This window comes from Podarcis cretensis (genome assembly GCF_951804945.1).
Source record: "Podarcis cretensis genome assembly, chromosome: 11".
Classification (NCBI taxonomy): Eukaryota; Metazoa; Chordata; class Lepidosauria; order Squamata; family Lacertidae; genus Podarcis; species Podarcis cretensis.
The window spans coordinates 35,939,594-35,963,698 of NC_137180.1; the positions used below are offsets into that span (position 1 = coordinate 35,939,594).

A 24,105-nucleotide genomic window follows, 5' to 3' on the forward strand; every position below is an offset into this window, starting at 1 on the left:
TGGCCTGGCCATTATATCTTTGATTATTACTGGGACCCAGAAGGGCAGAAGCCATATTTTCAGTAATACAAAGCAAGCATATGCTGCATGGAAAAGGAATGCAGATATTAATTCTGGAACAGTTATTATCATTATATGTGCTTTCGTCTCAAACCACATACACGAAAAGCCTCAGAACCACATATTTAATTAGAATTTTTTAGGGTGGAATTCATAGGCCATGAACTATGTACAGAAATAAATTGAAAAACATGCGCTTGGGCATCTCTTGTGAAAATCCACTCCAGTTATTTAAGGAGAAATGGTTTCCCTTCTTTGCTTATACAGAGAGTGTGTGTATATATTCTTATATTTGTGTATATATATTTGTTTGCTTTTCTATAGAAGGAACTGAAGAACACCAAGACTTATGTAAAGCCCTTTGCCTAATCAAGGATATGATTGCAGCAGTTGATTTGCAAGTCAATGAATATGAGAAAAAACAGAAATTGATGGAGATTCTCAGTAAGATTGAAAACAAAACATATACCAAACTGAAAAATGGCCATGTTTTCAGGAAGCAGGATCTGATCAAGAAAGAGAGGACACTTCTGCACGAAGGTTTAATCTATTGGAAAACGGCTACGGGACGCTTCAAAGGTCCTTGCAGTTTTAAGTTCCTTGCTTGCTTTTGAAGAATTGTGTATTGTTATCTCTCTTTGGCTTCTAAACAAGAGACATGGGTTTCTGACACAGTGGCATAAAAAACTATTCTGTAGGAAAAGGTGTCTCATATTTAGGCACTGATCCATATACATGATGGAAAAGAGAACACAGTCTTCTGGTTTGCCTTTACAGATTTGAAACACTGATACACCATTTTCTTACATTAAATTTTCCCCCAAAGTTAAGATTGTTCGATCATTTATCTCTTTCCACAAAAATAAGGAATGAGAACAAAAGTAATTCTGGTTGTAACATATTTTACATCAGTGGCCTGCTTTCTAACATGATTCTTAAACCATAGTTTTGAAGAGCTTTAAACCTCCTTAAAACTGGGGGTTTAAATGTATTTATTTTTTCACATATTTATATCCTGCATTTTAGAGTAAAGCCTTCACAAGGCAGCTCACAGGAGTTAATAAATACAATATGTCAAACAATATAGCATTATAAAAAATGAAGTCAAACAAAGCCATCAATGGAAGGCGGGGCAAATTAAATATATATGTTTTAAATCCACTTAAAAGCCACCAGTAAGCAGGCATTTCCTTTGGAATTCGTGCAAAGGGAATTCCCAAGTTGTGGGGCCATCACTGAAAAGCCCCTGTCCATGGTGCCCACTAATCTCATGGTTCTTAGTGGTGGGCCAGAGATCAAGGCACTCTGAGATTGATTTCAGGGCAGGCAGTCCTTCTAGTAAACGTGGCCAGACCAGGCTAGTGGGATATTTGGGTTGAGGTCCACCAGCCTGAGCCAGGTCTAGCAGTGGCAAAGACAAGGCAGAAGTACATAAAAGTATGAAGTAACTGGATGTTTCTGAGCCTACTATATGTGCAGCCTAGAAATATGTGATCAATACTTGAACCAAGCTCACAAATTATTTCCACACAAATGTACTCCCAAGCTATTTGCAGGATGGGGAGAGAAGGCTATTTATTTGTTGCTGCTGTTGGACAATTGAGTCAGAAACCCTTCTACTATAGGTGATCTACTACAAATCTCCTAGCAATCTTCTAGTAGATGATGATTTACCTTCTTCCCAGCGTTGTTTTAAGCAATCTGGTCCCAAACCATTCATGTGCAATTCACTTTTTTAAAGTAAAGTTTCTGCCGAGGCCTTTGCTGGGGAGGGCAGGGGAGAATTTCCTTGAATGGTGAAGACCTTGGTAAATATTGTTTTATCTTGAGCCTAGTGCTGGAAAATCAATTGTAAGGCAAGCATTCTATTTGTTTCCCAAGATAAAAGAAGAAATGTTTTAAAGGCATTTTTAGAATTTTAATTTAGTCTTAGTTATTTAGATATAGGTACCTTTCAGACATTTTTATTTATGTATTTTAATCGTGTTTGCTTCCATTTTTTTATTTGTTATGATGAAGTAAGAAATTAATTTGTGATACGTATTTCCTTTCTTTTTTGAAAGATATATTAGCCCTCCTTCTAAATGACGTGATGTTGTTTTTACAAGAAAAAGATCAAAAATATATTTTTGCGGCTGTTGTAAGTATGATTATCTAAAAATGTTAATTGCACTTTTGTATTATATCATGTAACAATGCCTGTATCCAGACTTCTTCTTTTGGTACCTGCCTGTTAGTTATATCTGGGTTTCTTTTTGGTATCTGGTCTAATCATAAAACCTTTTATCAAGGTTTATTTATTTCAAACATTTATATGCTGCTGTGTAGTTTAACAAAATCCCAAGTATGCTGTGAATAAATACTTTTTTTACACAAGGGTTAAATACTTTATTTATAATATGTGAACATAATAAACACTGGGCATGATCCAGCTAAAGTTATGTATTTTAAAGCCCAGTGCATTTAAATAAAGAGTACCCTAAGTATCTCACCCCAGAAGTCTTGGAACATGGTCATTATTATCCATTCAGTAATAAAACAGAGTTTTTAGTATGCAAGAGACATTTTACCAGTACATACAGTGATTTTATTCTGCAACACAGGTCACATTAAAGGAAAATGCAATGCACATTCAGTAACATGAAAGACCATGTGCTTTCCCAAATAAAGCGAGTTATACTAGTCCTGATTGATACTGGTATCTGCAATGCATTTCAAACATAATTGTTCTCCCAAAGTTTCCATGATTAAAAATTGCTCTGACATTCTACTGACAACACACCCTTTTACTGTGGCCTTTGACACCTGAAATGTGTGTTTTCAGGGCCTCCCCTATTCCTGTGACTTTAATCTGTTTTAAATTCTTAATTTTAGATGTTTGTAACCTGCCCTGAGACCTACTGTTGTAGGGTTGGTCGTGGTAGTAGAAGTAGTAGTAGTAGTAATAGTAATAGTAATGATGTTGATGACAATAGTAATAATAAATACTTCGTGGTTCCTTTTGTGTAGGACCAGAAACCTGCAGTTATAGCCCTCCAGAAACTTATTGTCAGAGAAGTAGCCAATGAGGAGAGAGGGATGTTCCTGATTAGTGCCTCATCTACTGGGCCTGAGATGTATGAAATTCATACCACTTCCAAAGAGGAACGCAGTCATTGGATGAGGCAGGTTCAAGAGGCAGTGGAAAGGTACAGGCAGACCCTTTCTGCATTGCTTTTTTTACATTTATTTATTTCTTTACTTGAGTGTAAATCATGCCTAGAAATGCTGGTTCAGATTTGATTTTGGTTTGGCAGATTTTCTTTTATCGATGTGATTTTCTTAAGGAGACATATACAGGTAGCATGGGAGATCATTAAACTGTAGTTACTAGTGATAGAAAATACATAGCTGTTGCAATCCTGAGCATGCTTAAGAGCCAGTAAATTCCATTGAATACAGTAGAACTTACTTCCAAGTAAACATTCATAGGATTGTCCTGCAAACTTATTTGCTTCATATTGTGCTCTGTTCAAAAAATAAATAAATGAATCCGTTGTCACATTTCACTTCACTTAACTTTTAATTTATATACAGTGGTACCTTGGGTTAAGTACTTAATTCGTTCCAGAGGTCCGTTCTTAACGTGAAACTGTTCTTAACCTGAAGCACCACTTTAGCTAATGGGGCCTCCTGCTGCCACCGCACAATTTAGCAGAGTCTGTAAGCTGAAGCGTATGTAACCTGAAGCGTATGTAACTCAAGGTACCACTGTACTGCCTTTCTATATTACTATACACAAGGTGGTTCACAGCAACAAAATAATCTGATCAAATACATTTTCTTCTAAACATGTCAAGACCAGGAATAGCCATTGTGGAATGACACAAATTGAGATTTTGCATATACTCTTAAGTGCAAAATGGGAGCTTGTCTGCATATGTTTTGCTTCTTGTGCTGCATGTGTGTCTGCACATACACACCTCTATTTTATACATTAATTGCTTGAGAGGAAAAGAGAGAGAGAGAGAGTTGGCTGTATTCTCTTTGTTTACATTTCATCCAGTTGTCCAGAGGAAGAAGGAAAAATGAGCGAATCTGATGAGGACCGAAGAATAGCTGAAGCCAGAGCAGCCAAAATTCAAAAATGTCAAGGTATGGTATTTGCCCTAGTTCTCTTGAAATAAAATGGCTATTTTTAAAAAAATACTTGGTGTAAAGTACGCCCATCTACCTTGAGCACAAGGCGTGCCTCCGACATTCATACCTGTGTCTGCTGCCACCCCTCAGTTCACCCTGACTTCTGAGTAATAGGAGCTGCCAATGGTTGTGGGGCAACTTTCAGCATTCCAGCAGTGGGGAACCTCTGGCTTGCGGGCAATTGACAACCTAGACCCTTTAGTCTACCTTCACAGGACTCTTTCACAAGCCCCTATCGCCACATGGGAGCCATTTCTTCATGGTAAGGTACCACATGACAACTAGGTGAGGTTGCACCACTGAGAAATGGCTGTGGCTCTGTGGGAAGGTATTCTGACGTAGATGTACAGTCACTCTGGCAACAACCATGACTCTTTAGTGTTCTGGGCTTAGCATACTAGCGTGATGCAGCTGTTGAAAAGCAACGTTATAATGATAATTTGCTGAAGTAGACAAAAAATTGGAACAGTCAGAAATCAGTTTCATGTTACAGAAGCCAGGTGGGGTCCCCTCTCCCAATAGTGATTCAGCATACAGAGTAGTAAGCAATAACGATGGTGGTTGTTGGCCTAATGCATGGATTTGTATCTTGGCAGTAATTTTGAGTAACCAGGACCAACAGATCTGTAGCTTCTTAGAAGATAAGCTTAATATCTATGCAAAGCTTGGAGACATGAGTGGCTTTGAAGATGTCCATGTAGAACCACACCTGCTGATAAAACCTGACTCCGGAGAAACACCTCAAGTGGCCTCACTCCTGGCAGCTGCTCTCAAGGAAGGTAAGGCTTCATCCATGGGCATCCCACTCTTCCCTATGGGCATGTCCTCTCCTTTGTCGCTTTTCACACTTTTCCACATGTCTCTTGTAAAATCACCACATTCAGTGACTACTGTGCGGTTGGTCACTATTGTACAACAGCTCCTATTAAGCTGTGGCTCAAAGTACCAGTTATGTGAATCCAAACCTGGGGAGCCAGCATCAAAGTGCAAAAAAGATCTCTCTCTCTCTCTCTTCATGACCCTTTCTTAATATGCACCTCTTGAAAGTATGAGAGAAAGACCTGATACACCTCTGGTGTTCTAGACCCAGGCTTTAAAAGACGGTTGGCTAAACTGTGGCCATCCAGATGTTATCAAACTACAGTTCCTGACATCCGTAACCATTCACCATGTTGGCTTCGACTGATGGGAGTTGTAGTCCAACAACATCTGGAGAGCAACAGCTGTTTTAGGTAAAAGGTTCAGGAGAACAGCCTTCTTGCTAAATCTGTCACATCATCAAATTTCTACAGTGAGTTTTCTGATTCATTACTAAGTTTGTTCAGATTTTAAAAAAACATCATGCTTATAAGCTGCTCATTAGAAAGTCGATACACCAATAAAGGTTAAGGAATGCAATGTAAAAATAACTTTAAATGATTCCAATAGTCACTCATAGTTGTTTCACATGGAGAAGAAGAAATAGTTCATAATTGATATAAGGGAAACATGCATTCACCAGCATTAATTAGGGGGGATACCCTAAATTATTGACTGAAAGCCTAAACTTACTTTCTTTCTACAGCGGAAAACCTCCATGCGGCTGTAAGATTATCACAGATGAATGAAACAGACCTCTCAACAGAAGAGAGTACTGAAGAATCAAGCATGACAGAACGTCTTGGTGAAGCTGAAGACTGTGAATCTTTCACTGATTGTTAGTAAGCACTAATACCTTTTAATAATAATAATATAATAATTTATTATTTGTACCCCGCCCATCTGGCTGGGTCTCCCCAGCCACTCTGGGCGGCTTCCATAAAAACCAAAAATACACTAAATATCACAGATTAAAAACTTCCCTGAACAGGGCTGCCTTAAGATGTCTTCTGAATGTCAGGTAGTTATTTAATTGTCCCAGTGCTAAATTTACCATGCTTATTTATTTAATCCTTTTCAAAATGTAATGCAAAACAGGATCAGCAAAGAAAAGTGCTTCATATTCTGTATACTTACTTGGGGCCAGTTCATCCAATAAGAGGAATCTCCACATAGGAGTCATTTGTGGAAATACATTTTCAGGACTGTCCTGTAAATCACTGGCAAATTTATATTGCTTTTAAAGTATTTTCTCTTGTTCTGTGTTGCAACTTCACTAAATAATCTAATGTGTTGTGTGCGACTTTCTGTTTTGTTTGAGAGACATTACTCATATTAGATATTTAAAACCATCCCTTTAAAATGTGAATGGCATTTTATTTTAATACCTTCTATTAACATTTATTTTTTAAAGGACAGATATTCTGATGAATGTTACAGTTTACAGGATGGGGCCAGTTCCGCCAGTTCTATATTGTGGGCTGCAGCTGTCCTAGTAATGTCTGCTAGGCCTCTAAACACTTGATGTGGGAGTCTCCAGTTCAAGCACAAGCTCCCATGATTTATAGAGAATGGTGCTGTAGGAGTCATGAATGTGTTTACAATCCTACATACAAACTACAAGCACACTTTGATAAATCATGTGGACAACCAATATTAGGTACGGATGCCTCAGTAGTCTGCATAGTTCTTTGCCCTGTCCTCCACCCTTGAAAAACAAAAGTAAAATTATGCAAAAACAAACATAAAGATGCAGGTATCACAACTGGGATATTAGAACTTAAGGAAATGAATTGGAGAAGTGGAACGAAAAAGGGAAAAAGGAGGAAGATAGAACAGTGCAGGGGAAGAACTAGGAATAATTTATGCTGAATGGTTACATGTGTTATACACTTAATGTTGTACATCTGACTCCTGTCTTTTCCTGATGGTTTAATTGTTAGATACAGAATTGAAGGGGGATAGAGAGCCTTGTGATTCAGATATCAATGATGCAAACAGCTTCACAGAAGCTCACATGCTGGATCAGGTAGGCTACTTGGTGAACATTCTGTCAGAGCCATGCACACGGTGTTTCTGTTCAGGAATATCAAGGTGCCAAATCTGATACACGCAGTGCCCAGTCCTTTCCGTCTGGTTATCACCTTCTACCCTAGAGGTGGCAAAGCATTTCTAGCCCAATGGCCACACTCCCTCCCCTCCAGGCAAATTCCAGGGGTCACATGCTAGCGGCGTGCGGAGCCAGGGGCAAAAGTGGGAAGAGCAATACGTGTTTGCACATGAGGCTATTCTTTTCCATATTCGCCCATTCCTTTCCATGCTCTGTCAAGGCAGCCAAGAAGCCTTGTCACAGTTCCAGGTTAGTTCAGCCAGGCAAATATATGCACGGAGGGTGTGAAACAGGGCTGATGGGGGCGGCAGCAGGGGGCAGCTTGGGAAGCTTGTGACCTGGGGGAATCCTGAGGGCCAGATAGAGCAGCCTGGAGGGCCTGAGTCCCCCCCCCATACTATGCCCCTATTACCACCTTCTCCTGTCAACTTTCGATTTGAAAATAAGGGATCAGCAGCCTCACCTGTCCTGGGGACAGTCTACGGGATATCTAACAATCCGGGATAGCAGCAGGAAGCAGCAGGAAACGGCACTGGAATAAGGGAATTTCTCGCAAAAAAGGGAAGGTTGACAGCTATGCCTTCTCAAGACCCCCTACTTCACCTGGCCACAGCACTTTCATCACCTGAGCAATTTAAATAAGCAACCACCTTAAACAATCCTTAAATCCACTTACCAAGAATGCATGATTAATTTTGTAGCACACCATTTCTAGCACACTCCATTGCTTAAAAAAACACCCCACAACCCCCTGACATTTGCAAAATGCAAGTATTTAGACATTGTAAGAGACTTACCAGAAGGTGGCAGTCTAGGTCTACTACAAAAAAGCTAACCTCATTGTATGTTTGTAGGAAGGAGGCAAGCATTTTGCTGCTTCTGCGCAAACTGAGGTGAGTTGCTTCCATTACAAAATCTACTAGTATTGTTTGCCTTGGAACTTACTGTATTTTGTAAACAACAACGACAAACATTTCTTTTCTTTCTTTAGATTGTACAGACTATCCAGAATTTAACCCGCCTCTTGTACAGCATCCAGGTATTGACGAAATTGTGTGTTTGTTGCCCACAACTGCTATCTTTTTTTTTGAGAATTAGAATGAAACAAATATTTTGGCAGAAATCTGTCTGTTTATAACACCACCTTCACTGGTCCTGGAAAGTATGGGCCTGATCCCATCCTCGCTGTGCAGGGCCCAGCAAATGGAGGTACAGAGCTGTACAATGGCCCCTTGCTAGTTGCAGCAGGCAGGGGGAAAGAGTAGCTCATGCATGGGCTACTGCCGGATGTCCTGCTGGCTGGAGCAGAGGGCATCCCATTGCCATTCCGTTTCTCCCCTTGCTTCTGCTTTGATGTTGCTGTTGGAAGTAGTGTGACCAGATGCAAGAGGACACCTGTATCTTTTAAGAGTTGTGCGGAAAAGAGAATTGCAGCAGGAGCAGTTTGCAAAGTGAGCTGCACTTGCTGAAATCCCCTCTTCCACACAGCTATTAAAGGTGCAAGAGGCCTCAGGGCTGGCCCAACTGTGAGGCAAATTGGGATGATTTTCCGGACCCAGAGATGTTTCACGTCGGCAACAGCCTTCTCTGCCACCCACGCAAGGTTTCTACTGGGCTATCCTCCACTTTGCCTCCACCCTTCTAGAAAAAAAAATGTCAAGTTATTTTCATTTCATTTCAACTTGGGTACTAATTTAAAGTTACTTGTATGCCTCCTTCCAGCAACTCCTGCAGCTGAGCTAGAGCCAAACATATTGTTCTGCTTTCTTGTGGGCCACTGAGAGGGGAGTCTTGTCATCTGGGCAGTCCAGGGCTTCCATACACACTATACAAGCTTGCACCCCAGGGAGCTCACGTTGGTGCTGTCAATGCAGCAGTTTGACTTCAGCCCCTGGAGGCGCACTCCATTGTCCCTCAAGACAGACAGATGCCAGCCAATTGAAGTCACCACTTCCACCACACTTCTCAGTGTCTGTCTTTACTCTTACATAAATCCGAGTCTAACACAGGAGTGGCTGGTGAACAGGGGGAACTACAGCACACCTGTGCACTACCAGAAGCAGCATCGCTGCCATGTATGGGGTGTGTGTGCAAGGTGATGGGGAGGTTGGTGCTATGTGTGCGCACTGGCAGAAGCCTAGTTTGGCCCTGTGGATGTGCCTGCACAGTGCTGACCTCCCTGCCACCTCACTTCACCTTCCCTCTCCTCTCCAGTTAAGCAGCCGTGACACCACAGCTGGGAGGCCAGGCACATGGAAGTTCCCCTGTCTTCCTCCCACACCTGAGCTAGCAGGGCATGTATCCATTTGATAGTTATATCATTGTCCCGGCTCCCCTTGGAAGAGGCACACATACTCAGAGGCTGATTCTTTCTCCAAGCTTTAATGTTCAGATTAGTACAATACATTTGCAAATCAAAGGCATAGCAGGCAATAAACATCTCTATACACAACAACATAGCAGGTGAGATGGCTTCTCAGGTGAAGACGCTGATCCAACAACGATATGCCCGGTGTAGCCCTGTTGTAAAGGAACGAGGCGGGCACAATTTAGCCAGAAAGCGGTTCTGTTTCTTAGCAAGCAACCCGCCTCGCTTGAAATCTGGACCATCTGTTCACACCTCTTGATGTCTGGGGGATGCAGGTGATGGGAGAGGTGTCCCTGCCTCCTGAGAGGTGGAGGGGTCGAGCACAACATCCTTCTTTGGACAGACGGGGATAGACTCTGCGTCTGACTCCAAAGGTGGGGAAGGTGGAGCAGGAGGCACAGTGGGAGCTTCAGAGCCAGACCCTAACAGCTGCGCAGAGGGATGTAGGGCCTCGGTGACTGATGGAGTGTAAGAACAGGTTGAGGGAAATTCACCCCCATTTGGATCCTCCCCAGAATTGACAGTATCAAGTGCCCCTAGATCAGGCAGTGACCTCCCAAGCCCTCTGGAGCCTTTGCTAGGGTCTCCCCCCCCCAGCTGTGGTCAACTCATGATGTTAATTGCACCTGTCCATTGGGAGTAAGGTTTTAAATGATGTCCCTTCCATTTGCACCTCAAAATCTAATGGAAACTGATGCTATGTTTGTCTTTTGGGGGAAAAGGCAGCCGTAACCATCCAGGACAGCCACATTGAGCTCCATAAGCTGCTCCAGCAGGAACACGAAAGGTCCAGCTGGAGTCCCAGCTTCCGTAGCACCTCCCTCCCGGAGCAAGAAAAGCACCGGAACTTCAAACCCAAAGAGGAACTCGCAAATATCCAGAAGCTGCACCACCAGTTCCAGCAAGAGCAGCAGCGCTGGCACCGCGAGTGTGAGCAGCGGCAGCAAGAACACGAGGCGAGAGAGACCTGCTTGCTGGAGAAGGAGAAAGAGTGCCTGAACCGAGAGGAGCTGCTTTGCAAAAACCAGGGAGAGCTGGACGTCCAGCTGCAGGATTACCAGCAGAACCTGGAGAGGCTCAGGGAGAGCCAGAGGATGGTGGGGAAGGAGAGGGACACAGTCAGGCTGCAGCAGAAGATCTTGCGCCACTGGAAGCACAGCCGCCAGAGCAGCCTGCCTGCAGTGATCTCCCCGGGGAACAATGAGGTATGCAGCATCTTCTCCAGAAGAACATTACTTGGGCTATCTAGCACTTTTTCTACTTGCCTGGTGCACATTAGCTTAGGGATCATCACCAAAGCCCTTTGAGGGAGGACAGTTTCATTGCCCCTGCGTTGCAGAGGGGACGCTGAGGCTGAGAGAGAGCCATGTGCCTCTGAACCAACCTAGCGAGTTCATGGCTGAGGTGAGGTGCAAACAGGGACTTCTCCTCTCTCAGCTCATTCTCTCCACTACTGCATTTGCCCCACTTACTGTATCTTGTTTAGGGCAGCCTTGGCCAACCCGGTGTCCTCCTGATACAGTGGTGCCCCGCAAGACGAATGCCTCGCAAGACGAAAAACTCGCTAGACGAAAGGGTTTTCCGTTTTTCGAGGTGCTTCGCAAGACGAATTTCCCTATGGGCTTGCTTTGCAAGACGAAACCGCTAATAGCCGCTAAGCCACTAAGCCGCTAATAGCCGCTAAGCTGCTAATAGCCGTGCTTCGCAAGACGAAAAAAACGCAAAACGAAGCAACTCACGGAACGAATTAATTTCGTCTTGCGAGGCACCACTGTATTTTTGGACCCAAATGCAGGCTGAGGCTGATGGATATTGTTGTCCAAAACATCTGGGGGGCACCAGGATGGTGAAGGCTAGTTTATGTTGTGAACCACCCTGTGAAATTTAGTAAATAAATAAAATAGTGAAACAGGAAATCACAAAAGGATATTGGGGAAGTACTAATGGTTGAGATGACTGATTCGAGGCCAAGGCTGTTTTTGCAGTATCCCTACATCTATGCAAGTATGAGTAGTACCATTCTGATAGGCCTCACTGTTTAGAGAAGAGAGGGTGATGGGGAGTGTGGTGATCACACAGGGTCCCCGGACGTTTCACCGTCTATTGATCCCTATGCCACCACTTTATTTCTCGCTGCCACCACCCAGGCCCTAACTGGTACCATACTGAGTCCAGTCAGGGTTAAATTGGAACATAAACTTCTGTTAATTTATTGCAGTTCAACAAGCGTGTGGTTTCATAAACTGTATCGGTCAATTACAATCATGGGGTGCCTATCCAGACCTATAACGTCCACTACCTGCTCTCACTCACTAAACCACCTCTCAGATATTTACTTGTCTTCCTAGCCCCTAACTGTTCCTGACTCAGCTTATTTCGCTACACTAACTCAACCTACCCACAGACTCTATCCCAATTCACTTCCACTCCAACCAACCAACCACCCAACTCCCAACGAATTCCCCCCTTCGCCTCTCCCAGAGCTGGTTTTATAGTCCCTCTGACTCCACCCCCCTGGGTTCTGATTGGGTAACCTGTTTAACTATTTCACCTCCAGCACTCTCATATGTTAACGTCACAGGGAGCAGCCAGAGAACAATCCGAAACACGTCAATGCAGAAGGAGGCTTCCCATGGACATATGTTATATTTTCTCTTGCATCATGTAAATTTTGCTTCTCTTTATTCTCTTCTTGGAAGCAGATGGATGACTGGTTTTTCTTCCAAACCTTTGCCCTTGGGGGAAGCCAGTTGATGATACCAAGGTGTGAAAAAGGGATATATTGTCAGAGGATAGGATAGAGCTTTGAGTTGCTTAGATTTCCCTTTTTATTTTCTTTGCACAGATCATGGGGCACAACCAGTCGGACTGTTTTTGTGGTGAGAATTCAGTCTTCCTAAATGAAGCCATAGTGCAGATGTCATTAAACCGCCTCAACAGATCGAACTCATCTCTAGTTTATCAGGACAGTATGCGCAGCGTGAACCTGCCAAATTCAGATTTAACAAGGACTCCTGAAAACCAGGTCAAGCTCAACATGGACATTTCTTCCCAGCAAGCATCCAGTAGACTCTGCCATCATACTCTCTCCTTCAGCGCAGGTCACACAGATGCTTGTAACAATTGTAAGTGATCATTTAATTTGCTATATCTGGTGAGTGACATTAGACAAAAAGCCGTATTCCAAATATTCTGTGGTCTTGCGCAGACTGGAAAATCCTGAGACTCCCTACTTAACCTACTTACATCAGGCTTCTGCCTATTATGGCTGCTGAGAGAAGCATGAACTCAGGACTCCTTTCACCCAAAGTGAGAGATATACTAAGGACCAGCACTTGAAGGTCCTTGTAGGGCAATGCTTGGCCCCTCGATTCAGAGGGTGGGTGGGGTGGGTGTAGCAATGTAATTTAATAGCAGGCTGCTTTGAGGTGTGAGGTTGTAGCTGTGTGTAGGGCAGTGTTTCATATGAACTTCAAACTCCCATCAAATTTAAGAAGTATCTGGTTGCTGTTAAAAGAGAGAAAACTGTTTGATATGCATAAGAAGAATTCGGATTGTGACTGTGGAGTGCTTAAAGAAAAGTAAATTAGTTGTTGACTTCATGGCAAATTGTTGTTTTTGGTACAGAAACTTTACGAAGGGCCTTGGGGCAAGTTTCTACAACTGCAAAGTGGAATACTAGATATTACACGCTTTGCTGAAAAGGCATGTCAGTCAACTTAAGAGCAGGACAGAAAATGAGTGAAAGAAGATTACATTCATGCTAGGCTAATCATTGTCTTCTCTTGTGCAGATAAATTAACAACCAATTTGGATAATTAGAAGAAGGAAGGAAACGAAAGCTTATATCAATGTGCCTTGAAAACAGAATAAGTTCTATTCAATTGACATGTCTGGCTGGATGCTCAGTGCAGTAACCAGATATTTAGCCAAGACATGGGCAGAAAATGAATCACATGCATAGTTAAAAACATAATGGAAATTGGTACTTTCAGATTGCCAAATGAACAACTTTAACATTTATCGGTATTCAGCATCTTGCTATGGTGTTTGAACTGAAAGCTTAAGAGAGAGAGTTTATTGTGAAGTATGGGTTTTAGAAATGCTTTATGGAAATATTTAAGTAGTATAAATTAGATTTTCAGAATTACATAAACACAGTGTTGCAATGCCTAAGGAGTTCTCCATGTGTTGGTCGTGCAGCTTTCTGAAGCTGAGTTGAGGTCTGCAGTGCTGAAAGGGGATGGAAGCTATTTAAATAGGGCTACCCTTAACAGAGGGATGCGGGTGGCGCTGTGGGTTAAACCACAGAGCCTAGGACTTGCTGATCAGAAGGTTGGTGGTTGGAATCCCCGTGACGGGATGAGTTCCCGTTGCTTGGTCCCTGCTCCTGCCAACCTAGCAGTTTGAAAGCACGTCAAAGTGCAAGTAGATAAATAGGTACTGCGGGAAGGTAAACGGCGTTTCCATGCGCTGCTCTGGTTCACCAGAAGCGGCTTAGTCATGCTCGCCACATGACTCAGAAGCTATATGCCGGCTCCCTCGGCCAATAAAGTGAGATGAGCACTGCAACCCCAGAGTCGGCCACGACTGGACCTAATGGTCAGGGTTCCCTTTACTTTACCTTTACCCTTAACAGAATAATTCAGGCAGAATTCATACATTTTGTTTCGTAAAACTGAATAAGGCAATTTAGGCTGAAAGAGAGCTCTCCCCCCATGTAGGCATCTTTTCAAAGAGGGCATCTAATTCCTTGTAGACTTTCTTTAAAAAATGTATGCTACTAAATCCATGTATAGCAGCGTATCCCGTGTATCCCAGTATCCCATGACATGCTCTTTCATTTCTGGGATTGTGCAATGTGTCCTCTGCTGCATTTTTCCTGTTTCTTCCAGTGCTGTTGCCCTAGAACAACAAGAAATGGGGGAAAGGATTCTGGGATGCACTTTCAAACCAGGGAAATGGACTTGCAAGACAAGGTTGTGCCAGTCCCAGCCCAGAAACTTTGCAAGCCATAGGATGGTGGTTATGCCAGCAGTTCTGTGGTTGGGGTGGCATGTAGCTGCTGTGGCAAAGCAAAACTGTACAAGTCAGTTGTGTATTGCTGCACAGCTAATGTTAACATGATCCCACCTTTTCTAGCCAATGTGGTGCAGCTTAAAGTAGCTTTCCTCAACCCACGTACTCTCCAGATATTTTGGACTACATTAACCCAGACCATTTGCCATGCTTTCTGGGGCTTATGCATATTTTAGTCCAAAACATCTAGAATTGTACCCAACAAAGTTGTCCCCATTAGCACCAGGATATCTGCCTACACAATGGAGCATCCTCTCGTCTCCTTGCACCCCGTAATCTGTTCTGGGGGGTACCCAGAGCCGATTGGGGAATATATGAAGACAGCAGGCAGAAGGTCCCATTGCACAGGCAGAATTCCTTGCACTGACAGGACAACATTGTTTTATGCAGCCCCTGGCGGTATGTCTTTCTGTCTATGCATTTAATTGAACAGTACAAAAATTTGCAGGTAAACGTGCTGTCTAAGGAGCAGGTGTTCATGCTGCCCATATACAGATAGAGCACTCTGGAAGTATCTCTGTATTATTTATTGGTAATGGTAAATCTGAGATACGTCTCAGACCTCAGAATACAATGTTTCATGTTCAGCTGTAATAAAGCATCAGTCGCAGGATTTTTAGTGGAAACGAATTGGGGAAAACATCTCTTGGGGAATAACATCCCTGTTTGTTTAAGACAGATGGCAAATTGAATTAAGTCATATGTCATTTCAGTCCCAATGTGCAGAAACATTATAGTCACATGCACTGGGAATATTTCAACCAGCAAAACTATTTCTATAGGGTGTTAATTTGTAGTGGATCCTGCTTTTCATGCTAATCCTCACTGAAAATCCTTCCTTTAGTCATTCAGGTTAGCCTCAGTGGATGAAGCAATATTATGCAGCTTTTATCATTATGGTACTGAACGACATGTTAGTTGCATAGACTTGGCTTATGTAAATAGAGGATTTCCTGTGCAATTTTAACCTTCCATTTTCTAAAGACTTTTAAAACATAATTTTTTTAAAAAAAGAACTAAGAAAGAAAGTTAAACTAGTATCTTGTTTCTCTTGGAGGGAAAGGGGCTGAATGATCATATTGTGGTTTTTGAAATGCTTTCTGGCCTCTTTACCATAGCAGCCCATTAGGTGTTTGCAAAATGTATGACTTATTGATGTGGTATGAACTATTAACTTTTTTAAAAAAAACAGCACAATGAGACAAAGCTGCCTCAAGTGCATTTGCAAAAGCAGTTTCAATGATGTCAGTATTTCAGAGGGAATCATTAATTGCCCTTTAGGCTGAAGAAACAAAGGTAACCCTATATTTTAATGTATTACAACCATGTACATTTGTTAAGATCACATATAGAAGAGCCATGTGCGCGCATAGAAATTATTCATTTTCCCTCAGATTTTCTTACATTGCAGATTTTAGTCTACATATTTTAAAAATCACCCAGAAAAATAAGAATCATGTGAACTTAACTTATCCCTTCCTTTCACACTTCTGGGTTTTATTAAATTACAGGTGAATCGATTGGCATGCTTGATATGCTTGATATATGCTTGATATATGAAAGCAATAATCAATGTACTGTACTATAAAATAAATAAAACAGTCTTGTAGATGATAAAAATGAAAATTAATTTTTTTTCTTACCTGCACTGATGATAGTCATTGTTTGGATGGGGTGCTTTTATCCATTTCCGCAGTCACACAATCAATCAATCAATCAATCAATCAATCAGTAGCTGAATTGGGATCCACACAGATTCCTCCCCCAATGCGGAAAATGCTCCTTAGAGCATGTGCCTCCCGCAGCAGCATGGGGGGAGGAGTTGCGCACCCGCAAACCAGCTGGCTTGTGGGTACGCAGCTTCCCTCCCGCAGCAGCTGTGGGAAACGCCGTGATGACCCCCTTCTCTGCTGCCGGACAATGAAAGTGTGGCACTCAAAACAGAAGTGCACCCCCGAACAGAGTACATTCGGATTAAAAAAAACGTTCGCTAACCAGAACACCTTCTTCCAGTTTTGAAGTGTTCATGTTCCAAATAGTTCGTGAACTAGGTTGTTTGTAGACCGAGGTACCACTGTAGATACATTTGGGTAGATATGAAAGTTCTTTGGCATTGCATCTGTGTGGTAGACCATCACTTAAATTTCCAAACACGTATGTGCAAAATAGCCCTTATTGGACAGTGCCATAGGTAAAGCTGTACTTTTTTTGTAATATGAAAGTTACATAACTCAAGGGTGTGATTACCATTATTTTTTTGATTTTTAAGGTTAAACTTGCTATATTACGGACAGACAGTGTCCTGTGTTGCTGGGCAATTCCTCCACTTATTTCATCTTTCCTGAGTCCCTTATACAAAATGTTATGAAGTGTCGGTTGGCACTGAGGTCTCTAGTCCAATGCTAAATAATGAATACCTTCTGAGCCTACAGAATATGCCTGCTAGGTTTCATTGATAATGCCAGTGAAAGTTATCGCAGCTTACAAAAGTGGCTCTGAATATTCCCAGCACTGGGATTTCAATTGCTGTTTTTATTGCGTGTAAACTCAAAATAGAAATTGAGTGGTATTCGTATGTAGGTGGTTGGCTCTAGGCCCTAGATGACCAATTGCCTGAGAACCTCTATTACGTAACTGTTGAAAACAACAGGGGAATATTGAGCAATTTTTTTTGGCCATGTCTTCAATAAAGTTTGCCGGTTGGCCTGTTCTAGATCTTTCTGGATCTGCTTTAACCACCCGATTGCCATTTTGCCTTTTAGTTAATTGTTTTAAACATAAAAAGCTTCACGATCAGTGAAAATAAGACTCATCTTATGGGAAAGCTAGAGAGAATGCCGGAAGCAAGCTGTAAAAATGCAAATTGTTGGGATAGAAAGATACGGTGGAAACTGGTTTCTCAGATATTACACCTTTTAATGGGAGTAGTATCCATAGGTTTCTTTTAATAGTTTATCAAAGTTTTATGCACACTTCATAATGCACTTTAGAACTTGGAAGAGATATACGGTGAATAAATAATTCATCCTAATGGCTGGGGAAACCCTTTGTGGACTATGAAATTTTATAAAATAGCAAGTAGGCACAATATAATAATAAAACCATGATACTTAGTCACAAAATGTACTTAGCTCATTTTTTAAAAAATGCCGTTCAGTTTCAATTATTTATGTTAGTATTTTAGGATATTCCAGGAAATGTCCTATTGTTTTCAGTATACAATAAGGAACTTGGGTGCAATCCTGTTGACTTCAGTGCATTTTACTATTTGGCTGGAGTCCTGAACAACCTTATTTTATGACAGCCACACTGACCTCAATAACCCACTCTGGAGTGGTTTGAGGACCATAGGGTTGAGGGTTCCCGTCATTAAAGTTAGAACACTTTTTATTGTCACTTATGAGAAAGTTGTACTATTACTGACATTTGGGGTATGTATGTGTGTCTTAACATTTATGAGTTACTTCCATACTTGGAGAAACCCAACATAATTTTTCACTAAAATAATAAAATCCATATAAAAACATAAAAAACAGGAGCAGCACAAACAAACGTGCCATGAAAAATGGTACAAAATACCATCACTAAAAATGGCTGGCTACAAAAAGACGCAGTGTTAAACAGCCAGCCATTCAATAAGTAGTGAAAACAGTAGTGAAAAACTAGCATTCGTAAAACCTGGACCAATATCAGCAGCAACCATATCGCAACCTTGACCTGAAATCTTCCCTGGGTAGCTCCTGACCTGATGATCTCTTGCTTGTGAACCTCCTGCTGGCCTTTGACTGTGCTGGAGTAATTGGAGACTCATGGAGATACTGGAATAATGGGATTTTGGTGCAAGCCAGCAATTCTGCATTTGCACAAACTTTGGGTTCTATCAAATATTAGTTCTGCAAAGAGTATTGAAATCTGCTTCATTAATTTTAGTGGGTCTACTTTGAGTAGAACTTAGAGGTAACCCAGTGTGATTAAATTCTTTTAAACACGTAACTATTGGACTCAAATCCATAGGGAATGCAGGGTTTCTGATCGTGGGGAGATTTCTAGATGGCCTTGGCCAAATGCCCCCTTCAGGTGTTCCAGCTCAGTGCCAGGAAGGTAGTGGTAGAGTAGACAGGGATGTTGTTGGGTCATGGCGTGTGTCTTCTCATGGCCCCTGCTTATTTTAGGATTTCCTCTTCAATATAATGATGGAAGGCTAGAGGGCTTATGTATATTGTTGGGAGAAACTATGATGTAAGGGTTGTTTGTTACCATGGCAGTGATTTAGGTTCTACTTGTTGTTGTTGTTGTTTAGTCATTTAGTCGTGTCCGACTCTTCGTGACCCCATAGACCAGAGCACGCCAGGCACTCCTGTCTTCCACTGCCTCCCGCAGTTTGGTCAAACTCATGTTGGTAGCTTCGAGAACACTGTCCAACCATCTCGTCCTCTGTTGTTCCCTTCTCCTTGTGCCCTCCATCTTTCCCAACATCAGGGTCTTTTCCAGGGAGTCTTCTCTTCTCATGAGGTGGCCAAAGTATTGGAGCCTCAGCTTCAGGATCTGTCCTTCCAGTGAGCACTCAGGGCTGATTTCCTTCAGAATGGATAGGTTTGATCTTCTTGCAGTCCATGGGACTCTCAAGAGTCTCCTCTAGCACCATAATTCAAAAGCATCAGTTCTTCGGCGACCAGCCTTCAGGCGATCAGGTTCTACTACTGGGAAATAAAACCCAATCCTTTTCAGCTGCCCCAATTCCAGGCATGGGCAGCTCTGCCATAAGTTGGTATGTTGAGATACAGGGCAGCGTGAACAACGTCTGTGGCTGCAGAGTTAGTCAACAGTTGTGATTTCAGATCAGGGGGTCAAGTTCTCTCTTCTTTATTTTTTCTGCCTTAATGCACAGACTCAGAAAAGCTTATGTGCTGGGTATTATGATCAGCAGGGCATCCCATGGCATGGAAAGCCATCCCCGCACCCTGTGATAAATGTATAGAGATGCATTTAAAGATTCCGCAGTTCCTTTATTATTACTGTTATCCCTTATTGAAGCCCAGCTGTGTTTAATGAGCTGGAAATGAAGCAAGCCAATAAAACATGTGTTCATTGTTAGAAGAATAGCAATTGGACCATGTGCATGCGTGTGATTGCACAGCCAAAACTTCAAAGCTTAATATAAAGGCAGTTTAATGGAGGGGGTCTTACTTAATGAATTTTGGGAAGTAGGAAAAAGCCAGCTGGTGGGCAGTGTCCCATATGAAGGTGAGGCCAAAGGTGAGTCACGTCACAGCAGAGCAGGGTTTCAAGGAACACTTAAATTGCTCTTGCTGGTGTTCATTGTGCGGATGAAACACACATTTTCTTTAAAAACCTATTTCCAAATTCCCCAAAGAGCCGTTTGTAATCTGCGCATTGCGGAAAGATTGGTTTGGGCCTAGGCTCTGGTAAATTTCTCTTTAACAATTGCTATGGGGTTTAATTGCAGGTCACCTCCAAATGGTAGTGGCATCAAAATCCACAGCAAGCATTGTGTGGGAAACAGTGAACTTCAAACATTACAGACATACACAATGGATTTTTTTCTTTCTTTTCAAGGATCTCCTCTAGATCCTATAGAAAACATGCAACATTTGCATCTGGAATGCTGTCCAAATTCCATGTTCCCTAATCATCAAGTCACTCCACACTGTGCTACGACTGTCCACAGCAATGCCCTTCCATTCCAAGAACATATAATTTATTTTCATTCATTTTTGTTTGATTAATGCACTCCCCTTTTCTAGCACACAGACGCACCTCTCCTCTCTCCCCCATTGCAACTAGCCTGCCATAGCTGTCCTGCAAGTAGTGGCAAAAAAGCAAAGGTGAAAACATATTTATCATTCCAACATGCTTTGGACCTTACTGGCTCCTTTTCAGGACATTTCAGGAAATAAAGATTTGACATTTAGATGCACTGCCTTTTCTTTTCTCATGCTACCTTAGGACGGCCTTGCCCCCAAAGCTTTTAGCTTGTATTTCTAATCCCTTTCCTGGGATTCCCATTTTTAGCTGCATTTTGTTCTAGCTGCAGCAAGGCTCCCACCTGCCTTGCTTGCTTTTGTATGATTGTTAAGTTACTGAATCAGGATGGGGGCTGTTGTCATGGTAACGGCAAGAGGCAAGTTGCTTCCAATTCTCCGCAGAAATAATGGTCCCTACACAGCCTTAGGGCCAAACTGCACGTTGCGGGAGACATGGAATGACTTGAAAATTGCACACCTGTTTTGCGCTTTCTCCTCTCTCCCCTGTAATGTGTGGTTTCCCTCCTGCTCCACCCCTCTGCTCTTGCCCGTGATGTGATATCTTCACACTGTGCATTTCCCAGGCCCTGCACAACATCATTAGCTGCTGATGCTGCCAGAGGGCTTGACAGCATGATGGGTAAGCGAAGCCACATTTGTTAGGTAAAGAGAGTAGAATGTGACACAGGGAGGCTGTCACCTTGGGATTGCACACAGGTTACAAGTGTGTATGTTGAATGCACATAAGGAGAATGAGATGGTGCCCCTATTCCTAAGACTGATCAGCACAACCTCCACAACTGAGAACTCTGCCAAAAGCAGAATTCCTTGATCATGGTTACTTGTATGGATGTCTGTTGCCCTTACGCAAATTATGCTGAATGCATTTAGGCTGGGAGCAGGGCCAGTAGATCAGTGCTGCTTCCCCACCACATATGCATGTTTCCAGTGCAGTGTAAGATATGTGCATGACCTGTGCTGTTTTTCTAGAAAAAGAGGTGCCGGAGCTCAGCATGAACGCCTCCCTTGTACTCTTAGAATGGCACTGGTGCACACCTGAAAGGTGCTGGAACTGAGCTGAAAAAAACACACACTGTCCGTGACCCTCGTGTCTACTCCAATGTGCTGTCTGGCTGTTAGGTATAATAAGAGTTCCTAATGCAATATGGCCAGCAGAGGGAGAAAAACGTTCTGTCACTCACACGAGCCTAGAAGATGACTGTGGAGGAGATGAAATGGGAGATGGGTTTTCAGGAATGCAGTGGGAATGGCAAGAGTTGGATGCATTATTAGTCACATATTAACAATTTCTCATTAAAAAAGAGCTTCATCTCCAGATGAGAAGCCACAGCTTGAAATATAAAAAAAACCACTATCCAGCAATGTTCAGTTGCGTGATTAAAATAAGAAGTTAACAGAGATTTGAAACCACATCAAAAGCCAATATTCCTTTATAAACAGTGATATTTTAATAGTTTCTTTAAAAAACCAAAAACATTCCATCTGTTTAGCAGTGAAAGATTAAAAAGGCAGATCATTGCCAGGCTTACAGTCAGTGGGAGCCCATTTATTTTTGTGCCAGCTAAAGACTTGGTCCAGAGACCTAGTTTTCTAAATAAATGGGATGTAAAAAAAGAAAGCAGCCATGATGCTTTCTTCAAAAGCATGCAATAAAACAGGGTCAAGCATGTCAGTCTTTGAATTCCACGTGGGTTATATCACTAAAGACTACAGGTGGGGAAGGATCACTGAATGTTATCAGAGACTGAATGTGTCTCTGTAGCAATTACATTCCATGCACATAGAAAACTAGAATTTTATTCATTTATTAGAGATTTCTACACTGACCTTCACTAAAAATAGTTACAGGGCAGTTTATAAAAATAAGATAATATGAAATATAATGCATTATAAGCAAGATGTTTAAATAATTCTAATCATAGAACCATAGAGTTGCTGAGTTGGAAGGGACCCTGAGGATCATCTAGTCCAACCCCCCTCAATACAGGAATATGCACAGGGATCAAACCTGGAACCTTGCCGTTATCAGCACCAAGCTGCAGAAACATTATTAGCAGCATTAGTAAAAATGACGTATCTGACTCTAAAGTTAGGGCGAGGTGCACCTTGTTAAGAAGGCCATTCCACAGATGCAGAGCCACCACCAAAAAGGCTCATCCACATGACCCCACACTATGCATCTCATTAAATACAGTGACTACCAGGAGAGTTTCCTCCACTGATCTTAATGCACAGGCAGGTTGACTCAGAGGAAGGCATTATCTCAGATACTTTGAACCCAAGCTAGTTTTTGTGTGAAGGAGCATTCAGTCATGGGATCCCAGTGGAACAGACCTGGCAGAAGTCTTTCACCTCAGTGAGCACTAGACCCAAGCAGTGCTGCATAAGGATGGGCAAATCTTAACAATTCCATGTGTGTTTTGCAAGCAATTTCCCCTAATATAAGTGCATCTGTGTCTGTTATTTTCACCACAAATATCTGAATTTTTACATACACTTTCTCCTAATTATGTACCCTTTGTACATTTCTTTGATGGAAGGAACTGCATTGTAAAATTAGAAGTGTAAATATTGAAAGATAGTTATGATTCAGTTCCGGCATAGTTTCAGGAAGTGAAAATCAGGTATTTTAATTGGTGGTGGAGAGGAATGAACCATATTTCTCCCTCATCTCTAGTGGTGCCATTAGGTAATTTTAGAATAGGGATCTTCTGGGGAACTCTGTGGATGGCAATGTACTTCACAATGTGCTTAGCCAGCCCTGCTGCGTTTGGAGACCCCCTTGCTCATTTTGATGAATGGACCATGGATTTCTTTCCCGAACTGTTGCCCTGATTGACAGCACTACTGTGTCCAAGTAAGAGAAGAAATCTCTTCTTGCATGTTCCAGGGTGACGGAGCCCCTGGGAGGATGTCGGCATCTGACCATGCATCCAGCTGAAGGCAAGAACCTATGTGCCATTTGGAACCTTGATTTTATCAAGAGTTTCCACTAATGCCTACAGAGTATTCACATACACACCTGTATGCATGTGGAGTCCATTCTTACCTCTGGCTGATCATGATAAGGTTTGGTGGAGTCACTGGGCATGTTCCTCTTCCCGTTCCACATTCTCAGTCAACCTGGGTTTTAAAAGGGAGAAAATGGCATATACAGTGGTAACTCGGGTTACATACGCTTCAGGTTACAGACTCCGCTAACTCAGAAATAGTGCTTCAGGTTAAGAAGATTGCTTCAGGATGAGAACAGAAATTGTGCTCCGGTGGCACGGCGGCCCCATTAGCTAAAGTGCTTCAGGTTAAGAACAGTTTAGGGTTAAGTACAGACCTCCGGAACGAATTAAGTACTTAACCCAAGGTACCACTGCACCGTATTTTTTCGTGTATAAGACGCCCCCATGTATAAGACGCCTCCCGTTTTTGGGGGCCCAGATTTAAGAAAATGGGGGGATGTATCCATGCATAAGACGCCCCCTAAATTTTGACATTATTTTTTAGGGAAAAAAGCTAGTCTTATACTTGGAAAAATACGGTAATTGTTAATGTGTAGTTAGTGACAAGGCCTCTTGCACAGGAAGGCATCTCTCCCTTATGAGATTTGGCTGCTGTCTTGCCCCTCACCATGAATGGTTAAAATTAGGAAGTAAAAATAAGGCTTGTGCAAA

At 42.3% G+C, this 24,105-nt stretch overlaps 1 protein-coding gene across 8 annotated transcripts in view; it reads left to right on the top strand.

Annotated features, from left to right (window-relative positions):
- Window positions 1-24,105, top strand: part of ARHGEF28 (Rho guanine nucleotide exchange factor 28) — a 136,835-nt gene that overhangs the window by 99,778 nt on the left and 12,952 nt on the right. For all 8 annotated transcript variants that reach the window (XM_079995277.1, XM_079995279.1, XM_079995280.1 and 5 more), the window contains 11 exons: window positions 385-639; window positions 2,124-2,200; window positions 3,070-3,248; window positions 4,106-4,194; window positions 4,836-5,018; window positions 5,804-5,935; window positions 7,041-7,126; window positions 8,062-8,100; window positions 8,199-8,246; window positions 10,298-10,780; window positions 12,421-12,700. In XM_079995277.1, the coding sequence (XP_079851403.1) occupies window positions 385-639; window positions 2,124-2,200; window positions 3,070-3,248; window positions 4,106-4,194; window positions 4,836-5,018; window positions 5,804-5,935; window positions 7,041-7,126; window positions 8,062-8,100; window positions 8,199-8,246; window positions 10,298-10,780; window positions 12,421-12,700 (1,851 nt within the window). The remainder of the gene's footprint in view (window positions 1-384; window positions 640-2,123; window positions 2,201-3,069; window positions 3,249-4,105; window positions 4,195-4,835; window positions 5,019-5,803; window positions 5,936-7,040; window positions 7,127-8,061; window positions 8,101-8,198; window positions 8,247-10,297; window positions 10,781-12,420; window positions 12,701-24,105) is intronic.